The sequence below is a fragment of the Thermobia domestica genome, chromosome 15 (genome assembly GCF_964235325.1).
Source record: "Thermobia domestica chromosome 15, izTheDome1.hap1.1, whole genome shotgun sequence".
Classification (NCBI taxonomy): domain Eukaryota; kingdom Metazoa; phylum Arthropoda; class Insecta; order Zygentoma; family Lepismatidae; genus Thermobia; species Thermobia domestica.
The window spans coordinates 7,649,660-7,672,815 of record NC_137468.1 but is presented as its reverse complement, the minus strand read 5'-3'; the positions used below and the strand labels follow the sequence as shown (position 1 = coordinate 7,672,815).

The 23,156-nt window shown below is 37.7% G+C and overlaps 1 protein-coding gene across 15 annotated transcripts in view; it reads left to right on the top strand.

The window, feature by feature from the left end:
• Window positions 1-23,156, top strand: part of RhoGAP19D (Rho GTPase activating protein at 19D) — a 510,472-nt gene that overhangs the window by 323,114 nt on the left and 164,202 nt on the right. For all 15 annotated transcript variants that reach the window (XM_081741277.1, XM_081741279.1, XM_081741278.1 and 12 more), the window contains one exon: window positions 19,491-19,625. In XM_081741277.1, the coding sequence (XP_081597403.1) occupies window positions 19,491-19,625 (135 nt within the window). The remainder of the gene's footprint in view (window positions 1-19,490; window positions 19,626-23,156) is intronic.

The window sequence follows — 23,156 nt, the reverse complement described above, 5'->3', positions numbered from 1 at the left end:
ACATAACGAAGCATTTTAATGTATTGATGTTGGGATGAGTAGGGATGCGCACGAGACTAGTCGAGACAGGATTTTCCTGACAAAATTCGAGTCGAGACATCACTTTTACAGCACATTTTCGAGACGAGACAGCCACAAATCTTGTCTCGTGCGCATCCCTAGGGATGAGCTTATAGCAGACTTTGGAGAAGTGACAGATGATATCATATTGATTTTCTAAATCCATATCCGAATATGTCTCATTTTGGCTCTACAGCTCTGAAGTTGGCATCAGGAAATAAGGTTTTTCAAAGTGCCTGCAATGTTCGTCAACCCGCTTTACGGAACTCTTGTTCTGGCTGCCTAACACAAGGATATTCTTAGCAACACCCAAGCAACAATGTTAAGGTGGATCATCACTCGGAAGTCAGTACATATTTTAGCTCATTCCCGTAACTACTGAGAATTGAAACGTTAGTCTACATATTATAAATATTGTACTATAAGATAGAGTAATGTTTCAGCTACAGCCAAGACACTGATTCATTTCGTTGTGTCTCCTGATATGGAAAAATGAAACAAATAAAAGAAAATATTTGATTCGTTTTACAATGAGCACACAAGATGGCACTTGCTGGTAGATCTTACTAGAAGTGCACCGTTTTATGAAATGTTTATTTGTATGTGTAAAGTATTTTAAAGTAACAATCTTATCACGAAATAGATATATTGTTTGACCTCTTTCGTGTTATGTTTCACATTTTATTTAAATATTCATTTAGATTTAAGGAAATAGATTTTGAGACGAAACTTGCGCAGAACGCCATAATGCGTTGTTGCCAAATTTGTACTTTTACTGTAGTAGTCACAATAAGAAAATTCCTGGATTCTAGCGTTGCAGTTCGAGAAGAGGAATTATGGTAAGGGTCGAAAACTAATTTCTCCAGTAAGTATTCAAGCAGAATTCCATGATTACTCCTTTATTATCTGGCATTAGTAAACAATCGACACTATCTTGCAACGCCGCACTATTCAAGCAGCATTTAGCATAGCACCGAAAACATCTAGTGATCCACCTTAATCTTATGGTCCTAAAGCGCCTGCAATGTCTGTCAACCTGCTATATGTAACTTATTCTGGTTGCCTCGTACAAGGATATCCTTAGCTACACCAAATTAACAATGTTAATCTTATGAGCCTAAAGCGCCTGCAATCTTCGTCAACCCATTGCACGTTACTTGTTCTGGTTGCCTAACACAAGGATATCAGCCTTAGTAATGCCATATCGACAACCACTAATCGTAGGGGTTCTAAACGACCCTAAAACATTGAATGCAAAAATAACAGCATGTTTTTTTGAAAATTTTAATGTCATTCCAGTTTGAATAGAGAGATTCAAACCGAAAGTAAACTATTCTTTGGATACTAAATTCAAATCGAGAACTTTTTTTCTAGCTGTTTTGTGCCCTTTGGGGATCAATATTGAAACCAGTACTGTAATAAAGTAAGCCACTCCCAATTTCATTAAAAGGATAAAGGGGGAAAATGGCAGAAACACATATTATTCTGTCAGTTTCGCTATACAAGGACGTACGTAGGAGTGAGTCCTAAGGGTCCAGACCCCTCCCCTGAAGTCCCAACTTTTCTGTAAATTTAGTCTAATTTCAGATGTTATTTTGGAAATTTACTAATTTTTTTCTCATTGTGTTTGTATCTTACTCCAAAAGCTTTGAATCGCCCCCGAAATAAATTCATGCTTAGTGCCTAATGTTGAATATTAGAACTGAAAGAGAGAGATTTCTACCACTCGTGGTTATGATAAAGAAATTAGAGCCAACGCTGAGTTATACTTCGGGCACTAAATTTATAGAATACAAAGTCTGTCCGGAAAGTAACAGGGTGTCCGAGAAGTCCTTCCCTGATTACAGAAATTGATAACTCAGGCTAGAAATAAGATAGAAATATGAAACTGGTGTTGAATTGTTTACAAACTATAAAAGTTTTGGTCACATCAGTACACTTCCACATGAGCACCCTTGGTAGCACGTAGCACATCTAGGCGATATTCAATTTCCATCCACACATTAGCCAACATCACTGGAGGGATCGATGCAACGACTGTGGTTATTCGTTGCTGCAGGGTTTCAAGATCTGGTACACGTGTTCGGTACACCTCATCCTTGACATAACCCCATAAAAAGAAGTCTAATGGGGTTATGTCAGGAGAGCGAGGAGGCCAAGCTGTTGGTCCATCACGACCAATCCATCGCCCAGGAAATGTCCTATCGAGATAGGCACGGACGTCCAAACCCCAGTGAGGTGGTGCACCGTCTTGCTGAAAAACGACATCGGGGCGATACTGAAGCAGCTGAGGAACAGCATACAGCTGCAACATATCCAGGTACACTGCAGATGTGATGGTATCCTCAGCGAAGAAGAATGGCCGGATAATTCGATCGTGCAATAACGCGCACCAAACATTCACCTTTGGACTGCCTCTGGTGAACTCCCTGACCTCCCTGGGGGGTTCTGAACCCCAAATGCGTACATTATGGCGATTCACTACTCCACTGACAAAGAATGTCGCTTCATCGGAAAAGGCAATTCGTCTGAGATAACCATTATCGTCCTCAATACGTGATAGCATTTCGACCGCAAAGTCGTATCGACGTGTACCGTCGTCGGGCAACAAGGCCTCAACGAGTTGCACTTTGTAAGCACGAAACAATAAACGTTTGTGTAAAATGTCATGGATAGAGCTTTTTGGCATCTGTAATTCACGTGAGGCCCTGCGCACCGATTTCTTAGGACTTCTCAGAAAAGACTGCCGCACAGCCTCCACCGTGTCTGCTGAGGTTCTTGGTCGGCCAGACCTCGGAAGGTCAGCAACCGACCCTGTGTTCTTGAACTTCTCATACCAGGCTTTAATGCTCTTGACATCAGGTGGAGTCCTCCCAAATGTTGTCTGGAACTGTCTCTGCACCGTGGTTGGTGATCGTGTCTCATGGTACCACAGGACACACTGTGCCTTCTCCTGGTTGGTTGGCATGGCTTCTTGGGCTTCTTACTTACGTCCTACAAACCTAAAACAAACAAAATTGAGACTTGGTAAAACAGAACAGAACAAACCTAACACAGACAAAAACTTTTATAGTTTGTAAACAATTCAACACCAGTTTCATATTTCTATCTTATTTCTTGCCTGAGTTATCAATTTCTGTAATCAGGGAAGGACTTCTCGGACACCCTGTAATGTCACCAAGTCTACAAGTATGAAAAATATTTACAAAATAATAATACCATCTGTACATTAAATTCTTCAAAATATAGTCTTCCTGCATCTATATACATATCTTTGCCAGTAAGATTTCCAATCTGTGAAGGCATCCTGGAAGACCTGTTCAGGAAGTGCGCTTAAAACCATTTCACAATATGCTTTCAGTTACGATTTGTTCTCTAATGATGCCCTTTCAAGGAGGATAGTCTTTGGAATATTTAACATGTCTGCCATTAAACGAACACTCATTCGATAGTCTGTTTGCAGAAGTTCCTTCACACAAGTCACATTTTCGTCGTTTGAGCAGGTTGACGGGCGTCCAACGCAAGCTTCGTCGTCGACCTCTTCACGGCCTTCCAAAAATATCTTGTCATCTATAGACTTGCCTTTTGTGATAAACACTCTTCCCCGGAGGCCTGCCGAGCTTCATACAAAATTTGATCGTGTATCGTTGTTCCAGTGATCGCTGCATTGCGATTTGTACAAGAGACGAAACAGAGGTTTACGAAGTCACTCGTCCTTCCACCTCTGAGAGCTCGGAGACAGCTGAGCAAGTACTCCCTTGGTAGTTGACTTACACCACTATCGATCCTGGCAGATAATACGCTCTGCAACGTGTAATCGCTTCACAATAAAATGTATGACATTACTTTCCGAACAGACCTTGTAGAATGATGAAAATGATGTCCGTTTTTAAGGCACTATATTCGCATTAAAAAGGTCATCGTTACCTTCCGTTTTTTACTTGTTTGTGATCAACATTAAAACCGGAAATGGTGGATTTTTACCACTTCCGGTTGGAATAGAGAGAGAAACATGATCACAGTTTCTAGCTATTTCTTACCATTTTTGCATTAATATCTATCAACAGAAATATCTATTCAATAACACCTCCCACAATTACATCTAGAAATAGTTATGGGGCCGCGGTGGCTCCGTGGTAGAGCGTTCACCTCTAGTGCATGGGGTCCCTGGTTCGATCTCATTTCGCGCCAAGTAAACTTTGTAGTGGACAAACACCCTGTGCGTGGGTTTTCTCGGGGTTCTCCCGTTTCCCTTCAATTTCTTCATCCCACCATTTCCTTCATTTCTCATCACAGTCTCTTTTAGCCTAGCCGGCATAGCCGTGAGACGTAAATCTTAGATTTCATTTTAAAAATAGTTATGGACTATGTTAAGGTATAGCTTTTTTTTTTTTTTTTATCATACTCTTCCAGTTATTGTTGACGCTTAATACGCACTAAATAACTTATTGAACTTCAAGTTAGTAATTCACTGAATAAAGAAAAAGTTCCGGAAGGTCAATATTCTACTCTGTATGTAAAATAGCAAGTAGTTACAGACATATCTGAGTACCGTTTGGCATATTTTATGAATACTAAATTACCCTTTATTGACAGAAAGAATTATTAAATACACCATTAGCTTGGCTTCTGTCTGTCTATCTAGTTTTAAAATGTGGCTTTTCAGAATCTTTTATTATAATATTTCCTTAGTGGCTATATATTTACAATGTATGTAAAAGCAAATTTCGTATCTAGATACTTAACTAAAGGAATTTTCCCTTGCGGCATTGTTAGGTTAGTTGAAGGCAAGTGTTGTGGCCTTGACTACGCCCACAAAACCGTTTGAATTACCATGTTTGCATTAGAGATGAGCTTCCTTAATTAGATGCAAAAATAATGGTGGAATGCAGGAACGTGTTTTGTCGATATATAGGGCACTTGTAAGTCTGGAAAAAACAGACATAAACATTTAAATATAGCTTGCCAATTTCTCCAGTCGTCGCTCTTTGTATATAGTGTACATCTGTATTATGCCGTTCTTTGACCTTTTTGGTTTTCTGTTTTTGGCTACATTCTCACTGGACGCGTAGGTAGAGTTATTTACCAGTTGCCAAATACAAATTTATTACTTTGTCCACATTATTGGTTGTTATGACAGATGGTTTGTGTGTTACGAAACGTAATTCAGGATTCTGCCAGACCTCTTCCCTGTTACAGGAGATATACTTTCATGAAATATACAGAGTGATCCAAAATTATGGAAGCAGTCAAATAAAGTTGAAACTATGTAGAAAATGTGGAATCAAAGCCTGGGAATATAATTTGGAAGAAGGGCAAACAGGTAGGATAATGAAGATCTCAGCGTTCATACTGGATTTATATCAGAAATTCTTTAGGTGGATCACTAGGTGTTCTCGGTGTTATGCTAAACAATGCTTGAACAGTGCGGAGTTGTCAGATTGTGTCGAGTGTTTACTGATGCCAGATAATAAAGGAAGAAATCATAGAATTCTGCTTGGATATTTACTAGAGAAATTAGTTTTTGACCCTTACCGCAATTTACAGCTAAATTCCGCTTCTCGAACTGCAACGCTAGAATCCAGGAATTAAAAGTACAAATTTGGCAACAACGCATTATGGCGTTCTGCGCAAATTTCTTCTCAAAATCTATTTCCTTAAATATAAATTAATATTTAAATAGCATGTGAAACATAACACGAGAAACGGTCAAACAACATATCTATTTTGTAATAAGATCGTTACTTTAAAGTACTTTACACATGCAAATAAACATTTCATAAAATTGAGCACTTCTAATATGATCTAACAGCAAATGCCATCTTGTGTGCTCATTGTAAAGCGAATAAAGTATTTTATTTTATTTGCTACCTTTTTCGATATTAAAAGACACAACCAAATGAATCAGTGTCTTGTGTTGTGGTTGAAACATAACTTTATCTTATAGTACAATATTTATAATATATAACGTTTCGTTGCGCAGTAGTTAAGGGAATGAGCTAAAATATGTACTGACTTCCGGGTGGTGATCCATCTTAAATGGGATTTATAGGGTGCTCTCAGAAACATATTTGTGTTACTGTTTTTACAAAGCTTGGTTTACAAAAAAAAAAAAAAACTATGTATTTGGGGGGCATGGTGGTTTCCTGGTAGAGCGCTTACCTCTGGTGCTTGGGGTCCCTGGTTCGTTCCCAGACCAAGTAAGTTTGTGGTGGACAGCATCGTGTCCGTGGGTTTTCTCGGGGTACTTCCGTTTCTTTCTCATTCTTATTCCACCAATCCATCCATCATCATTCACTTGCCTTAATCATCCGTCTCCCTTAGCCTAAAGAGCCTAATCGTAGGACATTAAGGGGATAGACTACTAAATATTTTTCAAAAGCTAACAATTTTTGTTTTGCCCGTTTTTCGTAAGTGAAAAAGAGATAACGAAATGTAACTTAGCAAAATAATAGATAATGTTATTCTACACCAGAAAATACAAACTGAAAAGATATTCAGTGTTGCCATCCATAGAAATTACAGTGTGGTCAGAATTTGAATTACCCAAAAATCTAAATTAAGGCAGCGACTAGGAAAATGAACTCAACGGTAAATGATGACTTACCATATTGTCTTTGTTCCTTGTTAACTACTTTTTAAATAGCATTTGTATTTATTTTGTAATAACTTATGTAAGTTATTACAAAATAAATAAGTTATTACAAATTAAATACAAATGTTATTTAAACAGTAGTTAACAAGGAACAAAGACAACATGGTTAGTCATCATTTACCGTTGAGTTCATTTTTCTAGTCTCTGCCTTAATTTAGATTTTTGGGTAATTCAAATTCTGACCACACTGTAATTTCTATGGATGGCAACACTGAAAATCTTTTCGATTTGTATTTTCTGGTGTAGAATAACATTATCTATTATTGTGTTCAGTTACATTTCGTTATCTCTTTTCACTTACGAAAAACGGACAAAAGAAAAATTGTTAGCTTTTGAAAAATATATAGTAGTCTACCCCCTTAAGCTGAAAGATTTCATTTTCCTTTATCTATTTACTCTGTCCGTGTGTCCGCCCGTCCAGGAGACAAAATAATCTTAAGAACTACTTTCGATGCCGTTTAAATCCAAATTCAGCCTTTCATGTTGGGGGAGTAGGGCTGACATATTAGTGTTGAATCTGTAGTTTTCAGGGTCGCTGAGATGAATAGTGAGCCGTGTTCATTGGAAGTTTTTATTTCAACGCAGCAAAGCGGGTAATGGACGGTAGTATATGTATCTATCGTGCTAGTTTTGCTCTATGGAAATCGCTATTGAAAGTGGAAATAGCATGTTTGTACCACTTCCGGTTTTGATAGATAAATAAAGTTAAAATATTCTTGGGACGCCGGATCCATTAAAAAGTACATGAGTAGTCTTATCCGTTACCGTTTTCATTCATTCTATGATTAAGGTTAAAACCGGAAATAGTTGATTTATTTTGAATAGAGAGTTTAAAAAGATGGGATAGAACCTGAAAACTGACAAACTGAAATCACATCAAGAAGCGTTCCTGGCTCTTCCCATCTTTGCTAGGGTTGCCAACTCTGGAAAATAAAAAATAAAACCGGTACTCGCTCAATATTTCCTATGATATAGGCCTAAGTGTGAAGTATCTCTGTTCGGACCCATCCATGGGAAGGAAATTTACTATCATGAACAAAAATGCATTAGCACCTGTATTCTCCATATCCTTAGCACGGGATACGGACAAAACCTCGCGGCCGAAACATCGCCGGCCAAAACCTCGCAGGACAAAATCTCGCCGGGCGAAAACTTCGCGTGGCCAAAACCTCGCCGCCCAAAACCTCGCGTGGCCAAAACCTTGCCGCCCAAAACCTCGCGGGACAAAATCTCGCCGGACCAAAACCTCTGTATATATATATATATATATATATATATATATATCCCCCTCCCCCTCCCTTTTGTTGTGCCGACAAAGTGAAATTATAAAAGACATCCTAGACTCGAACCTCATCTATGTTGAAAATTTGATTGAGATCGGTAGTATGGCTCAAGAGGTATAATGTAACAAACATAGTCATTTAATTTTTATACATATAGATTTCCAAAACATGCATTAGAATTTTTCTTGTCATTATTTTAATGTAATTATGTGTTATTACTAAATATATACATATAGTAATATATAGGAGCTCCTCCGTGGCTAAGCGGTTAGCGTACGCGCCTTTGGCGTGGGAGACCCGGGTTCGATTCCTGGCGGGAGCTCATGTGGTTCGGATTCCACGTTAATCAGTAGGTCCACGTCTCATATAGCCTCGCTGCTGAAAGGGACGCTAAACTAAAATCAACTCAACATATAGTAATATATAGAACATTCTACATTGAAGAAATCGTCATGAAGAAGTTTTATCGTGACGACATTTCTTCCCAGGCGACACTACGTCTCGCTTAATTTAGACCAGGTGAGATTCTGTGTCGCGAGATCATTACAACGAGGTTTTGGTCAGGCGAGTTTTTAGGTATGGCGATATTTTGGGGCGCGAGGTTTTGGCAAGGCGAGGTTTTGGGCGGCGAGGTTTTGGTCAGGCGAGGTTTTGGTCCGCGAGGTTCTGGCCGCGAGGTTTTGTACCCAAACCGAAACACATTTACTAATAAGCTTCATAGATACTTTGTGCTGTAAATAAGAAATTGAAATCGGCATTGATCATTTTATTGTATTTACTAGTAACTACCACTTCTTTAAAATTATCGAAACAGATGAACATAAGTATATTAATCTTTACGTGACAGTTTTGGATTTGGAAAATGATTTTTTTTTTTTTTTTAACTTCGACTACAGTAAATTACTTTAAGAAGTCCTTTTTCACTCTCAATAAATGTATAAAATTCCTTACAAGTAAACTTCAAAATTTCTCTGATACAGTTTAAAATTATCTCAACAAATAGACAAAATATATTAATCGTCGATAAATGGTGAAAGGTGACAGTTTTGAATTTACAGAATGGAAGTTACTTTTTTAAATCTATACTTCGAACTAGATAAAAGTTTTAGAAAACCGGTCATAAAGGGATTGGTAAGAAGTTTGTAGCGGTTACCGGCTTTAACCAAAATAACAGCAGTATTTCCGGCCTGGCTGGTAAAAAACAGGTCAGTTGGCAACCATAATCTTTGCTCTATCTGTCGACAGTAATTCGGAAATCTAAAAATAATTTGGAAATTGTAATGAATACAACAAACAAGAAAGAATCGTATATTAAGTTTTTTGAGGAGGGTAGGGCGGGAAGATTGATCACTTCTAAATGTTTACGGATATATTTCTGTCAGTCATCTTCACCTTATTGCTTACCTCACCTGTGTATTACATTATGTAAAATGAAAACACTTCACACAGAACTACCTAATCATGGTGTTATCCGGTTCTTTGATACTACTATTATAATTGATGGAGAACAAAAACTCGCGCTGGTACTTCCGTGAATGTATTATCTCAAAAGCTGATGACTTTAACAACATGTTTTGAATTGCCTTTCAGTCAAACCGGCCGGCCGTGTGATGGTTCAGGCGTCGATAGGATGAATTCAGATCCACAATCAAAAGGCCTCCGTCGGAATCTCATTGTGAAAAGAATCTTATTATTATATGACGGACTGTCCAGCAATTCTACGTCATAATCACTTTTTTTTTTCTTGCACGAATTTTTCAGTTCCCTCTCCACTGATGTTGAAGATGTTATTGACCGCCAGTCCATACCTCGAAGTAAAATAATAATCAACGTTCCTTCCATATTTGTCCACTATGTGAGGAACTCAAATTAGATACAGCCCAGCTGCTTCTTTTCATTCTTTCAATAACCTTCTCGTGGTGTGTTGTGTTTATAATAAAGGGTCAAAGTACCACGCCATTATACGTATTACGACCGTGAACTTGTACACAAGCTATAGTATACTACAATGTTTACGATATATATATAAACTTCTTCGAGATTTCTTCAGTTTTGCAAACAGCTAAAAGATGTGTATTTCTAGAACTGGCTCTTATCATTTGTGCAACACGTGCATTTGCACGGGCAGCAAAATCTGTAATAACTATATTACTTAAAATAAATATTTCTTGTTGGAAACATATTCCGTGATAATGGTAGTTAAAATTTACTAAGTTGGCGTTCTATTTGAATACTACATTCACAAATCATGTGTACGTCGCATTAGTTGAAGGTCACATTAACAGTGCTAAAGCAAATGGTCCAACAAATTCCAGCATGAATTGCTTGATGGTTATCAAATACAAGAACTCAGTTCTCAAACAGTAACGAACACCTGATCCATTTAGTTACTTATCACAGTTTTAGCAAACAGTACCAGCTTTCCCCTATGTGAGCAATGGATAAGCCATTTTGCACATGGGGCAATATTTTTTCCTCTCTTATTTTTCAAGATATAATATTGAAACTTCGTACAGTTATTACACATAATATACAGTATGTTTGAGATTTTGGGGAAGGGGGGCTCTGTGGGTTGACACAGGGGCCGGCCAGAGGGGCCCAAAATCGGGGAAAAGGGATTTTTTGACAAACATTTCCCTTTTTCGCGAATTTTCTCCACTATGGTACATGCTAGAGACATGCGAGTGATACCGTTTGAAATATTGGTTCATGGCAAAGAAAACGAGGTACAATTCATGTTCCCACAATGAACAGTCTTCATGATGATGATGATAGTATAGAAATTCACTAAAAAGGTATTATCAAGGGAAAATATGTAAATCCGCTGTAGCATCAAAACTGTTCATCCCAGGGCCACTCTTTGTATCTCATTTTCTTCACCATAAAGCATTTTTTTTTAAAGTAGCATTCGCATGATCGTATCCTATACCAAAGGGGAGATATTCGCGATAAAAAAGGATTTTTAAAAAATAAAGTCCCTTTTTCCCACTTTGAGCGGAAATTTCCCGCATGTGGTACACTTTAGAGAAATTTTACTGATGCAGTTGGAAACACTGCTTTACTAGAAACAAAACTGGGTATGAACCATGATCCTACGATAAATAGTCTTGACGCAATAGATGATTGAGTGAAAGTACAAAATACCGTAAAAAAAAAAAAAAAAAAAACAATTTAAAAGGGTTAACCACTGACGTTACGCTTGGAACGCTAGAGCTCTTCTTGTACAGCCCTGACCTAGCTCCAGCGATTTTCATCTTTTCCCTGTTCAAAACCAAAAAAAAAAAAAAAAAAAAAAAACTGTCCACCATTTTCAGACGTGATTATGTCAAAACCGGTGCCTCACGGTGGCTACGAGAACTTGAAGCGGATATCTATGCAACTACTATAGAAGACTTTATCTATCGTTGTGATTACCTGTTGAACAAAAAACTGATTATATCAAGGGCTAGTGTTGAGTGTCCTCTATCATCAAGTGTGCTTATCTTCCAGCTATGTCTCACAGATAAATCATAATAGGCTTTGTAACTTTTTTTCAATCATTCCTCGTACTTGTAATAAAATAAGATTTGAAGTCACTACAATTGTCCTTCGTTTGAGATTGAGTTATGATGCCAACTTCGATAGTTAAAACCATGTAAGTTTTTATAACTTTTGCTCAATCCAGTGAAATGAATATGTACGTGAAGCATGTTCTTTTCTGTATATGGCAAACTTCCCGATATGAAAGCAATCGTTTGTGTTGACTTTTTGATTCACTTGTTGCCAACGACAAATGACGCGTGCTCAAAGCTCATCTGTTATTCTTCACAGGCGCGACAAGGTCATGAGATGTTAAGCACTGAATCAACAGTCGTAAATGTTGACAGGGGGAGGAGATGCTAGTTTTTTGGTCGTTTCTTCACATTATTCAACAAACGTCATGAGTGCGCTATTATGAATTTTCAAATATGTGACGACAATTTTCTTCGTGTCGTCAATGTATAATTTGCTATTACAAGTTACATGTTTATTTTTTGGAAAGATGGGTCATTTTGTTCAATTTTTCCATAACTGTAGTACGTTGACCGAAAATCATGAAGGAAATCTCAAAGTTGGTAAAGTAGTGAAAAAAGATGTCCTGTTTCCATCCGAACATTTTTCAGTGGCATCTGTCAAACCGTTTCACAAAGCTGTATCATTTTCTCAACTCTTGTGTACGTACAGTGTTGCCTGATTGTGCTACAAGTAGGCCCTCGCAACCAAAATTTCAAATTGGGCGACACGCTACTTTTTGGGCCAACTTCAATTATTTGTAGACTACAACTCTTAAGAATGCGATACTTTTTTATTTTTATATATGAAATCACGAATTATTAAGTTTTATATAATACAATACAAGTTGTATTTGTTTAATATCAGGGCCGTAACTTGTGGGGGGAAGGAGGGGCAACTGCACCCAGGGGACTCCCTGCCATTTGAGAGGGGATGATTTTAAGACAAATTTTCTTACTCCATATGCGATACGAACATGAAATTATAAATGCAGCATCAAACAGGTTCACTCCATTACATAAACAAAACAGCACACAAAAAGTCAATAAAACAAAAATGAGTCGTGGGCCATTTCAGTAAAAAAAAAAAAATGTCTACTATTAGCGGCCCTAGAAATAAGATTTATTCGTATGGCTTTGAGATTTTCAATGTTTGTTCCCTTAATTAATTTGTCATGTATGGAACGGACCCAGGAGCGTAATTAACGGCCCTGCAGACCTTAACGCCGAGAGGGCCTACAGGCTCCGGAGAGGCCAAAAAGAGTAAGAGAAAGATGGAAAAGGAGGCCCAAAATTAGATGAGGCCCAAATACGTGTTCAATGCTTGCCCCCCCCCCCTCTCCCAGAAAAATCAAAGTTACAGCGCTGTTGAATATTCTATGCACAATGAACAAGTTTTATTGAACCTAACTGTTGTTGATACTAATTCAGTTCGTTTTAGTACAGGGTGTCCGAGAAGTCCTTCCCTGATTACAGAAATTGATAACTCAGGCTAGAAATAAGATAGAAATATGAAACTGGTGTTGAATTGTTTACAAACTATAAAAGGTTTGGTCACATCAGTACATTTCCACATGAGTACCCTTGGTAGCACGTAGCACATCTAGGCGATATTCAATTTCCATCCACACATTAGCCAACATCACTGGAGGGATCGATGCAACGACTGTGGTTATTCTTGAACTTCTCATACCAGGCTTTAATGCTCTTGACATCAGGTGGAGTCCTCCCAAACGTTGTCTGGAACTGTCTCTGCACCGTGGTTGGTGATCGTGTCTCATGGTACCACAGGACACACTGTGCCTTCTCCTGGTTGGTTGGCATGGCTTCTTGGGCTTCTTACTTACGTACTACAAACCTAAAACAAACAAAATTGAGACTTGGTAAAACAGAACAAACCTAACACAGACAAAAACTTTTATAGTTTGTAAACAATTCAACACCAGTTTCATATTTCTATCTTATTTCTAGCCTGAGTTATCAATTTCTGTAATCAGGGAAGGACTTCTCGGACACCCTGTACTTTTTAATCTCCAGATCTGACAACACTAAACTTTTGTTAAATTTGCGCTGTTCCATTATCACTGACAGTGTTGCTGTCTCAATTAATGCCTATACCTAATACTTACGCGAACCTGTGTAAACATGAACATCTCTAATTTGTGTTATGTATCGTCAATATTAACATAATGCTTAGGTACAGTTACAATAAATCTGTCATTCATGGGTCCCAAATAAAGAATTTAGCAACTGAATTAAAGAAATGAGCAATAACGGCGAATAAACATACTGTAGACGTTGTAAAATGTATTTCAGAGACCATAAAACTGGCTAGGTTGGCAATGGCCAGGCGGCGACCACAGTTTCGGATTGTTGGCGGTGGTGTGTTAGAGAAACTCCATACGATATCAACTGCACTAGAACTGCGGTGTGCATTGAACTGGGCAGGTGGTGATAGTATAAAATAGGCGACTTTTCTTATTTTTAATAATACATGTTTGTTTAAGGGTCTTCTACAGCGAAATTGAACTACCGCTAATCTTAGTTTTTCTGTAATATCTTGAAAACAAATAAAAATATTCGAAAAGCAGAAACGTAGTGAACGAGACAACACGATTTTGCATGTGATACCGTTATCACAACTCATCTGTCTGCTTTCGATTTGGCAACTGTAAATAGATTTAACTTTTTTTTTTTTTTTTTGCGGGTTCTGTAAATAGTGGCATACCGAAAGCAGATAGGTGAATTGTGATAAAGGTATCACATGCAAAATCGTATTGTCTAGTTCACTACGTTTCTGCTTTTCGAATATTTTTATTTGTTTTGAAGATATTACAGAAAAAACTCTAAAATTAGCGGTAGTTTAATTTCGCTGTAGAGAAGATCCTTAAACAAACATGTATTATTGAAAATCAGAAAAGTCTCATATTTTATACTGTCACCGCCTGCCCAGTTCAATGCACACTGCAGTTTTAGTGCAGCTGATATCGTATAAAGTTTCTCTAACACACCACCGCCACCAATCCAAAACTGCGGTCGCCGCCTGGCCATTGCCAACCTAGACATTGACATTTTTATATTTGGGCTACAAATAGTTCAAATCGGCTTCTTTTGGAGCACATCTCGCTACTTGGTAATGTCCAGATCTGGCAACACTGTGTATACGTGTAGTAGAGTGAAAATAATGTAATGGGGGAAATATCACCGAAAAATCGCTTCTGGAAAGGATACGTCATGCAAATTTTGACGTTTCTCGTATAATACAACGATGTTGAAACAGTAACTTAGACCACTGTTAATTTTTAATTAAATGTTACACAAAGCAGCTTTCTCCACAATCCACAGCATCAGCGAAATCTTGATAAATAATGAGAAGCGAGGACCGATTGTCATTTATTTTATAGCCATTTTCTGAAATTAATATGAGAGTTAGTCTGTGCACACTTGGTATTGGTACTTGTACGATATAAGTTAAGAATTTCAGTACAATGGGGAACCCGTAAGAAACCGGAATTTTATATTTATCTCCTTCAAAGTACTGTCCGTTCGATGCAATGCATCAGCCTAATATGTTACATTTCTCAAAACAGTCCTGAAAATCTCGCAGTCTAATGATTTTTAATATCTCCCTCATGATATTGTGATCTTTTTAAAGTCTCACAGAGCATGATCGGGTGAATACAGTGACTGTATATATATATATATATATATATATATATATATATATATATATATATATATATATATATATATATATATATATATACAAGATGATGCGAGTTTTGGTTGAAAATAGTTGCAAACTCAAGGCTTCGGGCGCTAGCGCGTCGTCATGGTGAAGCCAGTTCTCCCCTCTTTGCCACAGTTCGGAGCGTGTTCAGTGCAACGCGTTGTTCAAACGTTTCGACGTACAGTATATTTGTATTAGAAGGTTGATTGGTAGGAATAGAACCCTATTTAATATTGCCTGCTTGATGAATAGGGTGAAATCATCCTATAGCCCGTTTCTGGACTAGAAGGAACGGAGCAATCATAGCTTGTTTCATGTTTACCTTGGGGTGATTTTAAGTAATTATTCCGGAAATAAAGAAAATTTTAAAATAACTAATTTTCTAAATACATAATATGTAGACAGCCCTCCTTGGTTGTTGATCACACGCATAGCAAGCGATTTTAGTTTAAATTTTCTGTATACAGAACCCCTTTCCCCGTTGTTCGTAAAATCCTGTATAAATAAACTGGTATATATAAATTTTTAAAAAGTGTTTAATCTGAATGAAATGTATTTTTACAACTACACAATTTGTAAACTGAGAAAATAATAGCCATGATAATAGCGCTTAAGCAGATTATAATTTTCATTGTTTCAAAGTGTTATTAGCAAAATACCAATTCTATTTTTAGAAAAGGAAAAAAAAAATATGCGAACTTAATAAAAGGATAGGATTACAGGTAAGACTTTGAGAAGTCGTATTCCGCTGCTTCGATGCGAAACAAATTGTGTTATTAAAAAGGTGGTTTGACACCTTGGCTACGAAGATTGGTTATAGATAATTTTGTTCCCAAACCAGTTTTTCTCGTTTGCTTGTTGTTTGTTTGTAGTTATGTTCTATATTTGGTCTACTGCAGCCTTATCGAGAAAGAACTGTAATTACAGTATGGCTATATACAAGAAACAAAAATTCGTCTGCGGCAAGAAATATCTTCAGGGCCTTGAACAGAAATATGTACGTAGATACTGCGTTTTTTCGTTTTTTTCTCTTTTTTTTCATAACTTGTTTCCTTCTCGTTTTTATTCTACAACGTTGGTAATATATTGTATTTATGAAATTTTAATAGTATGTTTCAATTAATTTGTCATTATAAATTAGCTCTGAAAAATAAGTGAGATATGTATATCTGTAGGCGGAAGGGAAAATCGGAATCAAGGAGCAGTAAATTTTTACAAGTTTTCGATGCTGTTGAACACGCTGTAATTACTGCTGTACCAATACTATGCATTTTTATTTCCGTATCTTTTCTTTAACGTAAGAATGATCACAATATAAATAATCTCATTAGCAGAGCAAAATTATTACTTTTCATAGACTTGGAAAGTCAGGGATTCGTCAAATTTATTACAGTAATGTATGCATAACGTAAATGGTTATAATATAATAATTAACAAGAATTTTAGGAATGGAATTTTAGGATCAAAAGATTGCGATCTTGACAAAGAATTAGTTCCCGGATTAGGGACCCCAAAATTTTTGAACGAACCCTAAATCATCGAGTTTTCTTTTTCTTTTTTTTTAAATTACAGAATAATCATATCATACTGAGTTAAGTGATAGTTTGGGTTCGGCTACATTTATTTCTCCAGATATAAAGCCTACAAAAAAAAAAAAAAAAAAAAAAAAAAAAGCCTGAAATTTATTGAATCTTTTGATCCGGAAAGCTAACTGGTATTACAACTCGCAAAACTACGGCCGACCACGTGATTTTAGTTGTGATGTGCGGAAAGCACAACGTCTTGTGTTACGAGTTATTTCTGGTTTTCTGTATCAGAATTTGCACCTTATTATTTCTAGTAACTCCATAATTGCCCCACTTCTCACATCAGAGACTATTTGTTGTAACTTTGCTTTTAAAATTCGAATTGTTCATTATTCAAATAATGGATTCTTTCTCGAATGTTCAAATAATGGATTCTTTCTCGAATGTTCAAATAATGGATTCTTTCTCGAATGTTCAAATAATGGATTCTTTCTCGAATGTTCAAATAATGGATTCTTTCTCGAATGTTCAAGTAATGGATTCTTTTTCGAATGTTTTCTTGTCCTTTTATTTTCTCTAACAACTCATCAAAGGTTGCTATCGACATTTGAAAATAATATTAAAACTTTGTTTCATCACTTCTTAAGTCACTAAATAATAGCACAAATGCACTATCTACAGGTCTTTGAATATTCGAGAAATGAACCCATTTTCTCCCTCCGTGCCTTCGTCTTTTAGGTTTTAAGTAGAACCAGTACAAATATAATAACCTATCTCGATCATCCATACCGGTGCTGTTTCTATCGTAAAAACAACAAATGAGTTTGGCCGGCAAAAATAGCTGCCGTGATATTCACGACAAAAGGCTCATATTTCATGACACGGCGTGTAATGTGAAAGAGGCCTTAGAGCGACGCAGTGCAATGACCACGTGTTAGTCGCTGGGCTAGACTTAGTTCAGCCGGTCGCTAACAGATAGCGTTGGAGCGGCTCAGACCCACAAAAGGCTATAACGCCAAGTGGTTTTACTTATAGTTATCTGGCTACAAGGAAGCATACTGTACTGGCTGGCATGGTCGAACAGGTCGACGATCGCAAGACTTGCATATATATATATATATATATATATATATATATATATATGGTGAAAATAGATCTTGTAGAAAGAGAGGTGACCAGTTTTTTTTTCTTCCAAATTTGTACATACGAGGGAGGATCAGAAACTAATTTTACAATTCCAGTATTTCTGGAGTTTCGTCTGTTATAGAAGAATGAGGAGTGTGCTGTAATTTTAACACATGGAGTTGGCAACTGTGCAGTTTCAGCCATCCGCCATCTACGGTGCTAGTTGTAGGTAAACACAAATGGCGACTCGTTTGGAAAACTGGTCTCGCGAAGAAGTTTGCTCAGTTATTCGATTTCTGTAAACGAAACATATAACCGCGGCTGAAATTCACAGGTAACTGATAGAGGTTTACTTAGAGATTTTAATGTCTTGTTGGTATGTCGCAGAATGATGTCGAAAGTGCAGTTGGTAGGTAAAAAGCGCGCCCACATACAGCCCAGAAACCTGTTAAAGCAGTTTCACAGTAAAAATATCGACCACTCTCTTTACAGCCCGGACCTCGCTCCAAGCGACTTTCACTTGTTCCCACACTTGAAAGAGCACCTAGGGGGCTTCATTTCCATTCAGACTCGTAACAACTTGGTTGAACACGCAAGCACAGGATTTTTACCAGGAGGAATCTTCGAACTCATCCCACGATGCGACAAATGCCTCAACCGTTATAGAGACTAGGTCTGAAAATAATCTAATGTATGTAATGTGAGTTGACTGTCAAGGGCGCCGATTTCCCTGTAAATTTGGGGGGGGAGGCATTCAGATGCAGAAGGCATATATATATATGAGGATTTTAAGACAAATTGCATTCAAATTATGCCAAATATTGTATATTCATAAATACAATGCGGGGGCCCACATGAGCTTGGGAGAGCCCGGCCCCCTCGGTCCCACAGGATCGGCGCCCTTATTGGCTGTATTGGTTGTATGAAATAATATGTACACGTTTCACTGCTGGCTTTGTAACCTTACTTTCTGATCAGCCCTTGTAAATACAGTAAAATGAAATGAAATCTTTGAGTTTTACGTCCCACGTTTATGCCGGTTAGGCTAAAGGAGACGGTGATGATGAGAGATGAGTGAAATGGTGGAATGAAGAAAGTGGGAGGAAACGGGAGAACCCCGAGAAAACCCACGAGCACGGTGTGTGTCCACCACAAAGTTCACTTGGCGGGGGCTGGGATCGAACCAAGGACCCCCAAGCACCAGAGGTGAACGTGTAAATAAAGTGTATGAGCTATCTTCGTAATTTGCAATTACTCTTAAGACTTTATTTGCTAGACGTTGAATTATGGTATTTTTAAAATGTGTACAGACGAGTAGAAGCTAACAATGACACAAGGTTCTTGTGAGAAATCCTAATTATTCTTTCGTCGTCGTTCAGTAATTATGAAGTGTTAATAATGAGAAATTAGGCGTAATTAACAAAACTAACAGTACTGTTCCGTTGCATTGAGTCAACTGATGTTACACGTTTTTATTATTTGTTTAGTTGGTGTGTTTGTGTTGTTAATGATGGTCCATCATATTCTGTTAGTTATATACTATGAATATGTGTTGATAAGCTGCTTTTCCTTCCTTTCCAGGGAGAGAGAAGAAATCAGTCAGTAGTTCTTCAAACTTGGCCACGAGGACCTCGAAATTTGTTTCTCAGAAGATGTGAAAATGGTTTCGGATTTACATTGCGCCATTTTATCGTTTACCCTCCAGAATCGTACACTGTAAGTAAAATAATACTTATATAGTATCATATTGATTTGAAATATAGGATAGCCCAAAAGTAGGTATATGTTACACCCTTGCATTGATCAAGTATAACATTCTAGCTTATAGGTTTATTTACTTTGTTTGTTCCGAGCTTAAGATAGAAGTAAAAAGACATTAAGAACAAATAATAAAGAAACTAAGTCTACCTGATTACTACGTACAATAAGAAATTATATAAAAAGCAATGATTTGATCAGTACGGGACTGTATACCTATTTTTGGGCCACCCTGTATTTGTTTCTCTATCATCTGCAATTATTAACATGGTATACAATGATTGGAAAGCTGGTTGTATATATGGTGTTCAGGGAGCGAACCGGTTACAGTAGTGGATAACTGTAGTAATGGCAGCACCTGATCTCAAGTTTGTGCCCGTGTGGACCATGGTCCGTGCTCAGGGACAATGAATGAGGGGTGAATAGGACGACCCCCATGGGGCCTAGGACCACTCAGGGAACATACGATCACCTTGATTCACCTCAGGAGTGATGTATAGAACCTCTAGAAATTTCTCGTTCTCTTCTATGGGTATAAAATTATCAAACATGTAAATTTCGGAGGTTTTTGATATGTTATCCTCTTTGATGCCTTATTACTTTATATCGTTATAGTACAGTGTTACAGTAGTGCACACTTCTTAAATTTGGACATGGGCATGGTAAGTCGGAGACCTGGGTTCAACTCTCGGTCCAGTCACACATTTTTTTACTTTTTGTGTATTATTGAATTTATACGTATATAGGAATTGATGAAATATAAATTCGTTTATTTTCGTCCTTTGTTATATACAAGGTGTTAATGAACTATACGGACGAACTGAGAGAGATGATTCCTCGTTTCGGAATAAGAAGAAAGTTCATATGGGCTTATGCGGAAAGTGGAGCTAAAAGAGGGCTGTCCAAAATAATGGAAGAACTAAATTTCATCACATGTTATTTCGAAATCGAGAAACCGTAGAGTGGCGGTTCGTAGCAGCGTAAAGAAAGCCACACATATGCTATTCAGAAATGGATATTTCAGTAGTTTGCAAGGAATTCCTTACAGGGCGTAATTCCCAGACATGCTCCCAACGTAATTGTCAGATAAGCTCTAATTTAATTTTAAGATGGGTTCAAAGTAGGCAAGAGGTAAATGTTGACAACAATACAGTTCATGCTTCGGTGGGAAATAATAATTGTTGAAGATCTCCAGCTCCGTGGTTCTTCGTGTTCGGAATAACGCGTTCTTCGATGTATTTTGTCATGGTATATTTCACGTTTTTTTCAGCTGTAAATAAGTTTGAAATAAATCAGCACATCTTGCGTTATTATGAACACGATGAACCATAGTGTTTGCAGTCCAAACTTCTCCGACTTTACGCCGAAGCATTCCATGTTCACTCCTTTCAAGGCTTACATTATACCTACTCTGAAACCACCTTAAAGTCAGAATATTTAAGAATTCTGTCTGGAAATTATGCCCTGTAGAGAATCTCTTGCACATCACTGGAATAGGATGGCATATATATATACAGGGTGGGCCATTTTAATTAATCCACGGAAATATCTAAAAAATGATAAAACATAGAAGAAATGTTTGAATTACACGTTATATATTGCTAAGGGGGAAAACCATTTCCGCCAAAAGTACCCCTCTCCACCCCCCGGAAATGGGGTAACGGGGGGTAACTTTGAAATGTCAAATGGGAACATGGGTCGAGTAATACCTCGTTCGAAAGGTCTTGACAAACTAAGTAACGCTGTACCAAAATTTGTTTCATATGGAGCACCAGTTTCAAAATGGCCGCCATGATATAATTCGGAAACTCCAGTAGCCGTAGTATGAAAACCATGGGAGGTAGATGAATGGAACAAAATTGAAATACGTAAATATCATAGGGCATATCGAATGATGTGATCCCTGCGATCCCAGCGTCTTTCCTGAAGGGATCTTGTGAGCTAACTTCAAAATTTCAATGTCCGACCGGACAACGGTTCGGGCGTACGCTTGACCTACCCAATGCTGTTTGGAAGGCAGACTTCAGGGATAGAGAATTAGTGCACTCAGTTAATGCGGATTGCCACAGTCAAGGGCGCCCATAAGGGGGGCAAGGGGGGCTCTCGCCCCCCTAGAGGAAATTGTGCTTCGGAATATCGAAAACTCAATAGAATTTTTAGAATAGCTACAGCAAAATTTGAAACTATATTTGAAATTCGCTTTTTCTTGCCTCCCTTGGAAACCACAACATGGGCGCCCTTGGCCACAGTTACATTTTGATTAAATATTAGCACTCATGTCATATTGTGAGCTTGAGGGACGAAACAGTGTGTACGTATATCCCCGAAATGCTTTCCGAATAACCAGCACGCATTGCATAAAAGTTTCTGTGGCGACGGAGATTAGCAAATTCACACGTTTGTAAGTTCCAGCAACAGCATTATTCGACAACTTCTTTCGTATAACGTTCCTTCTGTTTTCGCATCAAATCATACTTAGCCATACAGATATGCGCTACCATTCAAATAAAATTTCACCTTTTCATAGTCACTACAGCGTCATCCTTACAAACAAATGCTTCAACCATACTATACCTATTTGTAAGGTAGCCTTAATTTGCGAATTAAAGTAGAGTTCTCATTTGAACTTTCACTATTACTTTCCACCCCGCTCACATACAGAGCACAGGAAAAGATGATTTTGCAGGACTTGGATAACTCTCTATACATTATGGCAATTTTACTCTAACATTTTTATCTCTGTTGTATCATTCTCGAGCCTTGGAACGCCTTCGTGGTTTTCCTATTTAATTTTCGTTTTTTTCATTTATCTCTACCCGTATTCATACTATGGGCACTAGACGTTTTCTTAGACACATTCACCATGTCTTGGCGATCATTTTGAAAACGGTGTCTCATGTCGAAAATATTCTTACAGAAGCTGTTTGATATTCATTTGTCTATGTAACATGATGTTACCCGCTTCAAGTTGCTATTTGAAATTTTCAAGTTGGCCTCGGATACCTTTCAGTGGAGTCACCCCGACAACACCTCTCGATGTGCCTTACGTCAGTTACCTACTCCAGTTTTTCTTCTGTTGATTTATCTCCAATCTCTTTCATACTACGAATACTAAACCTTTTCTCTGACACTGATACTATGTTTCGGCGGGCTTTTGAGAACACTGCCATTTCACCTCAATCGTTTTCTCCTGCAAGATGTTTGATTTTGCAAGATTTATCGAATGAGGTACCACTCGACTCATGTTACTATTTGAAATCTTGAAGTTAGCCCCCAACACCCCTTCAGGGAGGCCCTATGATATTTACGTATTTCAATTTTGTTCCATTCATTTACCTCCCATGGTTTTCATACTACGGCTACTGGAGTTTCCAAACTATATCATGGCGGCCATTTTGAAACTGGTGCTCCATATGAAACAAATTTTGGTACAGCGTTACTTAGTTTGTCAAGACCTTTCGAACGAGGTATTACTCGACCCATGTTCCC